This window comes from Corvus brachyrhynchos, unplaced genomic scaffold (assembly GCF_000691975.1).
Source record: "Corvus brachyrhynchos isolate BGI_N302 unplaced genomic scaffold, ASM69197v1 scaffold28, whole genome shotgun sequence".
Classification (NCBI taxonomy): Eukaryota; Metazoa; Chordata; class Aves; order Passeriformes; family Corvidae; genus Corvus; species Corvus brachyrhynchos.
Genome location: NW_008246058.1, coordinates 292,601 through 302,040, shown reverse-complemented (window position 1 = coordinate 302,040; position 9,440 = coordinate 292,601). Strand labels below are relative to the sequence as shown.

Genomic DNA, 9,440 nt, shown 5'->3' with positions numbered 1-9,440 from the left:
TATAATATATAGTTTTTAATTCCATAACTTTTTGTGTGTTTTGCTCATGAGAGAAATTTAATTATAAATACATTCAAATAGCTGCATAATTTAAAAACTATTTTTAAGGGTTTTTCTTAATTCTGTACGAGTTGACTTCAGATTATGAAGTAACTGCAGAAATTCCAGTGAGTTTTGGATTTTCCTTATGTCTTTAGAAATAGGAAAGAGCTGTGACTGGGCAGACTTAATAAACCCACAGTTTAAAAGTTGCCCTACACTGAATACTTTTCCCTGTGACATGAATAACTCTGTTTAAAAGACTGCATTTCCTCAGTATGGGGAAGTCACTGAAAAGGCTGCAGCTGTTCTTTCCAGGTGCACATGGACACTGCACCACATAAGTGATCCACTACTAGGTTAAGTAGGAAATCATTGTCATTCTCCAGCTTCTTGGTAGCTTTTCATACAGTATCTTTGCAGTATGGAATGCTATTCCATGGAAGATACAAATCTGTCTGTGCCAGGCAGTTGTCACTCATTATGGAGGTATTTGAAGAAAGAATCCATATGAAATTCTCTACTCGGATTAACAGCTGGGGGTGGTGGTTGTTTGTTTTTTAACTGTACAGTTTTCCATTTATGAAATTCTGCATAAATATATGCCTGAGCAGTGTGTTAGTATGATCTGCATATGTCACTCTGAACAAAGAAGGCTTTCTGAGTGCTGATAAAGTCTTGCATTACTTGAAATTTTGGTTTCTGCATTTGAATGATACAACAGCCAGGATTATAGCCCATTAAGATAGAAGTTTCCCCTGTTAAGTGGAGGCCAGCTTTTGTGAAGAGGGTTGATCGTCCTTTCACTATTTAATGGACAAAATGACTTGTACCTTTTTTACTTTCCTGAAAGAATCTCTTTGAATGGAGCAATTTATTCCAAGTCCACTTTTATCTCCTAAGGTCTTGCAAGAAGAGTGACTATATACCATTAGCTATTTGGCTACTTTTAGTACCTGCAGAAGGGAAATGAAAACAGATGAAGAACAGGTCAAGTAGTGTTTCATGTGCCTTCCTCTGATATGAAAACTGAGGAGTCTTTCAGTTTTTCCTACTGATTTTGCAGATAACTTTTTTTTCCTCAAAGTTTTGGGGTCTGACTTAAAGAAGAAGTGTCCTCGTTTCTTAGAAAACTCAATTGCATTTTAATCCAGAAGAAATTTTTAGTGCAGATGCTTTTGGAAATAGTCAAGCTTGTAGTAGTTGAACATTTTAGAGATTTTTGAGTAAAACGTGAAAATTTAGATCTGCTTCACATACACAATTTACTGTTTTCTTCAATATCACGTGCTCTGTTTTTAAGCCTTCCTGTAAACATGTCTTTCAAAAACATTTAGTTACTGCAGCTCAGTTAAGAGATATTTTCCCTTTATCTGTGATCATCCAGCATCCCTTCTAAGACTGCTGTATTCACTTGTCAAAAATGAGAATGATGTCTAGAGTAGAATAATATTTCAAAGATAAGCAAGAAAACCTAATTTCTAACTTTTTTTTTCCAATTTTAGAGATTTGGGAACCAGGAGAATTCAAATCATGTTATTGAGATCTTTACTTATGGTAAGCCTTCTGAGATTAGTATACTATGTTATAAACACACAGTGTTTCACTATATGTATATGTTTACCTATAAAAGTACAGTATAACAACTCTGGATTATGAAAATAAACATGCATTCGTATTGCATGGACCTGTAATTCTATTGTGTAATATTGTGAAAGCATTTTCCCAATTTACATTACAAACAGCGCAGGAAATACGCCTCCATCCCTTAGAGCACTTCAGTGAATGTCAATTATAACTGGATCTTCAGATCCAAAAGAACATCATAGAGTAGGTTGAGTTCTGCCAGCAATACTTGGCAACATCAAAGTGAAATCACTTTTATCTCTGAGCGTGGAAAAGTGGCAATTAGTAGAATTGCCATTATTTTTAAAACCGTAGGAATGGATGCCTATCTCCAGGCCATCAGAACCTCAGACACTGTTGTTCTTTCCTTCCTAATGTTTCCCAAGTTTCTTTTAAGGTGTGATTGAATTTTTTATCACAAATACATTTTTCAGCTGTAAACTTTCAAAGAGTATTTCTGGAAATAGACCCAGATGGTAAGAATCAGAAAGTGGGTAGTAAAGGAGGCTCTTGCTAGTAGAATCCTGGCCTGTTTTGCTGCAGAAGCTGAAAACTGTTCAGTGACTCAAATAGGGGAAATGGCATAAAGAATGACTAAAGCAGAAGAATGTCCTCCTGGAAAATGAGTTTCTATCCCTGCTTTGACGTGAAACTCGTGTATGGTGTTAGGCAAATAGATTGAACCATTCTTGGCTTGTCCAAATCTGAAATCTTAGACTTTGGTTTGCAAAAGAGCTGGGCATTCACAGTTGCAATTTAAAGATAGAAAACTTGTTAGGAAGGATCTCAGGTGGTCATTTTGCACATTGTCTTCATTAAACATAGACTCAGGTATGTCTAAACTGTTCTTGACAATATTCATGTCACCAGTCTTAAAATTCCATTAAAATAGGTAAGAATTGTTCTAATGATTTTGGGTGCCACATAGCCTGTAAGTATGCTTTAAGGGAGTCGAACTGTGCATGTGGAAGGGATTCAACATTTTGGACGCTGAATTTTGGATTGTATCCTCTTTCAGATTATGGAAGTAAAATCCCATCATGGCACAAAGGTGTGAAAGTCACTGTTCTGGTGCTTAATGAATTATTAATGAATAGATAAATATTTGGAAAAAATTTATCATTGTACATCATGTATTCTTTACAAAAGAATAATAGTTCATAACACAATTAGTCTGTTGTCATGCACACACACAGGCAGACAAGCTAATGCTGTATAGGCAGGTGAAATCTGGCACTGCATTAAAAGTGTGCATTTAGATTTGCAGCTTTGCTGCTTGTAATATCAGTCATTTTCCATTTTTGGAATGATTGATCAGATACCCTCCTGTCCCCTGGTGCTCCTGTGCCAGCCACATCCCAGAGGCACCAGGGACCAGCCAGTCACTCACTCACTCTGCCCCAGGGGCATGGGGGAGAGAATCAGAATGGGGCCAGAGAGAAAAGTAGGTTGAGATGAAGACAGTTTAGTAAGTAAAGAAAGGAAACCAAGAAAAACAAAACCAAGAAACGAGGAAAAGAAGTAATAATAAAATAAAACAAAACCCCCACATAAAACCCAATTGTTCACTACAAGCGAACCGATACCCAGCCCAGTCCCTGAGCAGTGGCAGCCCTCACAAAGTGCCTCCTGTTCTGCTGCTGAGCACGACACATTTTAGTATGGGATATCCCTCTAGAAGTGTGTAAGCCCTGCTCAGCAGTAGCTAAATCATCCCTGTGTTAGCAGCACTGGTTTGGTCACAAATTCAGAACACAGCAGCATCTGTGCTACTATCAAAAAAATGACCTATCCCAGCCAAAGCAAGTACAACACAGTTCACACGTAAAAGCTGTAAGGGTATGAAATATATATAAGGAAGATACAATTATTATGTAAGTCTTAGATAAAAATGTTATTGCATTTATTATAATTAAATTTTGAATAATTTTGCTCCCCTTATCCTCAACAGGTTACATATACTTTGCAGTTTCTGAATCCATTTTGGTTTTGAGACTAATATTCTGGTAACCTCCATTTTAAGGGATGGTAAATTTTAAATATTTCTGACTGCTGTAAATGTTCAGCTCATTAATGTTTGAACTAGTAGTTAGGTAGAAGTTTGCTTTAATTAAAAGTAATTGAATGAGACAAGTCAGAGGTAGTATTAATTTTTTAAGAAAAGCAAAAATAACACTATGGTACCAGATTTCTAAGAAAGTCATATTTGCTTGCATCATGTTTTGCAATAAAATAGTATCTGTAAACATTTAAGGTGTACATATAGGCCCTCATATCTCATTTTTTTATTTCACATGAGCTTACTCTACCATATATGAACAGCTAATAACCTGAAATAGAAAAATCTCTTTTGTAATTATCTACTGGAATTACTATCATCTTCATTTTATGCCCTGCAACTTTTCATAGGCCATATAAAAAAACAGAAATCATGTCTTCATTTTTTGATTCTGGGTGTGTTTCTAAAGAAAGGATCCTGAAAAATACTTTTATCATGAGGGAGTTAATTTGAAAACGTGTGCTAAAGTTCTTCCAAATTCATACTGAGATCAGGAATTTTCAAAATTAATACAATACTTCAGTTTGAATCCACCTTGCCGATGCCAAAGCAAACCCACTAAAAGGTGAGTGACAGCTGCAATTAATTCTTATAGTGCAGTAATGACACATTAATTTTACTTGCAACAATGAACAGGTGACTTCAGGATACAAAGCCACAACAATAAGTAATGCACTTCCTGCCCCCTTTCTGGACCCGTTGCTGTCTCCTTCTCTCATGGAAGACTCCGAGCTGAGGCAGCTGGTCCTGGAAATCCTGCACAACCTCATCGATCGGCACGACAACAGAGCCAAGCTCAGAGGGATAAGGTACTGCATTTTATTTATTGGCCTACTGGAAATTCCAGTTCATTACCTGAAAGACAAGTACTCTTGATTTTTAAATGTCTTTGCTAATATGAATTATTAACGCACTGTTTTGGTAAATGTACAGTTCTCAGTGTCATTTATTGATGGCAAGTGTTTTACAGGTAAGCCTTAGAGCACAGTACTTTAAATGACCATTACAAATATCTGCTCATTTAGCTGTGGAAGAAAAAAAATCTTCTATTATGTAGATAAAAAAAATGTGATTGTCATAATTCTCTTTCTGGTTTTCCCTCTTCAACTAAAATTTGAATATCCTTGTAAAGCATGGAATAATTGAAATGGGAATTGGGTCAAGATCTGTTTGAATAGCTGCTGTGTTCCACATTTTCTTCCTTTCCAACTTTTTTGTTGTTTGTTGTTGCTAAAACAACACATTTCTTTCATTTGTAGAATAATACCAGATGTTTCTGATCTAAAGATAAAACGAGACAAGATTTCAAGGCAAGACGTGAGCTTCATGAAAAAGGTAATAGACTAAAACATCACTTTTGTATTTAGAAATAAGATAAAAGTAATTGAAGCAGTGGTTTTGCTTTTCTTCTACATCTGTGGTTTTGCAACAAGTCACAAAGATCAGTTTCAAATTATTGTAATCAAATGACAGTGATTTCAATGTTGAGCTGCTCTAGATACTTGAAAGATGATTCCATGCAATAAAATTTTAATTTATGTCTTCAGTTAAAACCTTTATGTACATGAAATTAGAACAGTGTACGTCTAAACCATGATTGTGAAAAGACCTCCCTGTTGTTAGATCTCTGTGCAGCATTTAATTTTTTTTCAGTAGTAGTTTTTCACTTGTATGGCTTTTATTTTGCTGTATTTTTAGACAATTTTGTACTTAGAAATCTTTTTATAGCTGTGCTACAGGGACTTAAGTTTTATGTTTTAGGTAAAGATGTCAAAGAAAGTTAACTTTGCACAAAAAATCCATCTTCTTAAAAGATTGTTTTCACAGAACTTTGTGCCAGATGACTTCTGAGTATATTTGGTTCTAAAGAAAACAGGGTTTTTTTGGATGATACCTTACATGGAGTGAAATTACTTACAGTAAACACCTTGGTTTTATGTGGGAAAAATACATAAAGCTATTACTCTGCTCCGTCATTCCTGGCTGTGGTTTATCTGTGTAGGTATGTTTGTAAACAAAAAAAGGTAAATTACTGAAATAGGCAAAAATACTACGTATGTAATAATATGCAAACTAGAGTTGTACAGCATTCAAATAACGTTGCAAGATAAATGTTCTTGCTAAGTTACTCCAGTTAATATTTCCAGTACAACTGGAATAATACAAATATAAAAAATACTCCAACATTGGCAATTATTAATATTATGTCTTTAAAAAAGTGAATTGAATTTTAATTCATTAATATCTATGATTTTACGCAGTTTGGATAGGATGTATTTACTGATTTTGCTAGATGAAAGTTGTCAATGTCAAGCTAAATATTTGAATTGTTAACACTGATCTGAAAAAAAGGCAGAAGAGGAAAAGAGATTCTCCACAGGTCAAGAAAAAATCATACAGGCTTCTAAAAAATGTGTTAACTCTGGGAAATGGAGTCATTCAAGGATTATCTGTGTGGTACTGTTTCAGGTGCATATCATAAGTGAAATGTTACTCACCTGGTGTAGATGTGCATGTTAGCAGCCTGCTCTTCCCAGATTCTTTGCATAATCAAAGGAGAGGGATGAGGCATCTCCAGAAGTCCATTAAGATCTGGGTGACCACTTAAGCTTGTTTGATACTACATGAGGACCCTGAAGCAGTTGTATACCATACCCAGCTGGAATGGAACCAGACATAGGCACAAAACTCTTCATCTCAGACCACTTTCTCAATTTATTTCTATCCTTTCTTTGAAGGGAAATATTTAACTTCTTGCCTTTTCCAGTCTTCTAGAAAGTTACATATTGAGAAAATGCACATAATAATTTATTTTCCTATTTAAGTGCAATTCTAAATCAGTGGGATAAAAAATTTCGTTACTTTTATTTTCCAAATATACTGGGTCTTTAAACAGCTGACCTTTACTCTGCTGATTTCATAGTAGCTTCTGTGCTTTGCTAATATCTCTGTTTCCCTATTTTCTAAATACGTGTGTTAGAACAACTATTTGATTTTGGAGGTATTGAAAAGACCAACAACATCATCATTATTTCTTAAGTAAATATGTCCTGTTTGAAAAAGAGAGGTTAAAAATCACTTTTCTTCCTCCTTCTAGAGCTGAATTAGTACTTCTAGAGTTAGTCTTGAAATCTTGAAAATTGGGTCAGCTGATACAGGCTTGCACCCACCCCTCCACAGATTAAGAATGCTGGGGTGGTAGTGAGCTGTGTGTTGCATACAACACCTGCTTCTTATCCTGTGTTTCTTGTGTTTGCATTTTTCTGCAGCCTCCCTGCACACATTGGTAAATGAGCCCTGCTCACCTTCTGAAACACCTTCTAGGAGAATTATTTCTTGGTTTGCTGTTCAAGGGCAGTTGCTTAATGAACAAATTCGATGTCTTCACAAGGATAACACTTGGAGCTTACTTGAATGTTCTTGAGAATGTTTCAAGATTACTTTTTGGTTTCTCCTTTTCATAAATGGGCAAATTTTATTTTTTTTAATGTTTCAACAGGAAATTAATTCCAGCATCTGACACTGTGCAGTAATCGTGCAGTTCTCTGTATCATCTTCCCTATCTGTACCTTTCTGCATAAAATAGAACAGTACTGTGTTTATAAAGAAGCTGTTGTTAGAAACTTGAGGTCTTCCTTGTTAAGCATGTACTTGTTTGTGTATGTATCTATACACATGTATTTTATCCTTTTTTATTTTTTTAATTCTCTATCTAAATTGATCTAACATAAAAGTTGGCCCCATTTGGAGTAGAGAGTTGGACTAGAATGCCTTCAAATATCCTTTCTAACCTAAATTATTCTATTATTTAATATGCATTTTCCCTTTTGTGTCTTTTATAGCATGGTCAGCAGTTGTACAGACACATCTACTTAGGCTGCAAAGAAGAGGACAATGTCCAAAAAAACTTTGAACTGCTGTTTACATCTCTAGCTCTTACCACAATTGAACTGGCCAATGAAGAAGTGGTTATTGACCTCATTCGATTAGCTATTGCCTTGCAGGTATGAGGCTGTGTCGGGTTCATTGACTTACAATTCATATTTGTAATTGGAGATGTGAAGAACTTGGGGGTTTTGTATATTGATCTTCAAATTGGAAATCTCATCATTTGGCCCAAACTTGATTGATCCACTAAGGAAGTGCACTTTGTACCTACCACTTACTAATGGGGAAGCTTCATCTGATCAGTTTTCTGACAAACTTCCACAGCATGTGCTGTTCAGGAAAAACAGCAGATGTGGAAATCTGTTGAAACATTTCTTAGAATCACTGATACTCATTAGCAGATTGTCAAGGTGTTCTCTCAGCCTATGATCTTATGAGTGTTCTGTGTAAAGTGTATGGACTGTGTGCGCCCAGGATGAAAACTTTTGTATAATTGATTGGTTGGGAATAGTTACCAAACCAGGCTATTTAATCTTACCTTGGAGTAAAATTCTGTCAGTGTCTTAGCAAGCTTTATTCCTTAACATTTCCTTAATAGGTTCAGATATTAACTCATCTGTGCATACAGTCCTCAGGGAAACTGGATAACTTACTAAGTTTATCTGTGTTGAAGTCAGAAATAAAGTAGTGCTAACATGTGCCCTGGAAATTTGATGAAATCAGCCCCTGTATTCCCAGTTCACTCTGTCATTAACTTTATTCCCAAATGTGCAGCTGCACTATGAAACATCTGAAATGCAGTGTGCATCCTTAATTTTAAAATACGTCACTGAACCAAATCTTTACTTGATGGAAATGACATTAGGAGTTCTACTAGAGCAAAAATAATGCAATCTGAATAAATATAGAAGTGCTAATATGCAGTAAATAATTCCCTTTATTGTGCTATATCTGTGGTTCACACTGGTGATCTTTATTATCAAACTGGTCTTTCTAAATTTCCTGAGAAAATGTTATGATCAACATGTGGTAAGGACAAGAAACTACCGGTCATTAACCTGTACTTCCTTTCTGAGAAACAGGATTTTGGGTTGGGTAAATTTATTTCTCTTCATAATGGTTGAATCTTTTAAGCTCTCTAACTTCAGATCAGTATATTCCTAATTCAGGAGTGAGCTAAAAGACGAGAGTTTTAAGATGAGAGATATCAAATGTTAAGTAATAGCAGATAAACATCACATGCCAGCTAGTGTTACCAAATGATAAATGTGACTTCCATATATTCAGGACAGTCTGGTAACTTTGGAAAACATAATGCTACCCCTTATATTTCAGGACATTGCCATCATCAATGAGGATAATCTGCCAATGTTTAATCGTTGTGGTGTCATGGCATTGGTTGCAGCCTATCTAAACTTCCTGAGTCAGATGATTGCAGTTCCTGCCTTTTGTCAGCATGTCAGCAAGGTAACATGGTTAAATAATTCAGGTCATTTAGAACAGTACACATTCTACTGTAAAATCAGTAAATAACTTGTTTCAAGTAATTGCTTGTGGTGCTGGTCTCCTGTATTTGTGTCCACTGACACTGTTCTTGATCTTCAGTCTCTCATGGCATTACTGCTGACTCCTAAAATTATAAGCAAAATAGTCTTCTCTCAAGGTACAGCATTTTTATTTTGCTTATGGTACCATATATAATGGGCCAAAACCCCATCTGGTATAAGACTTTACGGCCCAGCTGTCTTTTGAAAAACAGTATTGACATGCACAAGACCATGAGAACCAGATTTTTAGTCTAAAGGGTGAGAGCCACAGTCTCTTTCCC

General features: G+C 35.6%; 1 protein-coding gene across 1 annotated transcript in view; it reads left to right on the top strand.

Moving 5' to 3' along the window:
• Positions 1-9,440, top strand: part of EFR3A (EFR3 homolog A) — a 57,478-nt gene that overhangs the window by 32,531 nt on the left and 15,507 nt on the right. Inside the window, 5 exon segments of the mRNA XM_017746088.1 lie at positions 1,545-1,596; positions 4,361-4,533; positions 4,984-5,059; positions 7,567-7,728; positions 8,948-9,079. Coding sequence (XP_017601577.1) covers positions 1,545-1,596; positions 4,361-4,533; positions 4,984-5,059; positions 7,567-7,728; positions 8,948-9,079 — 595 coding nt within the window.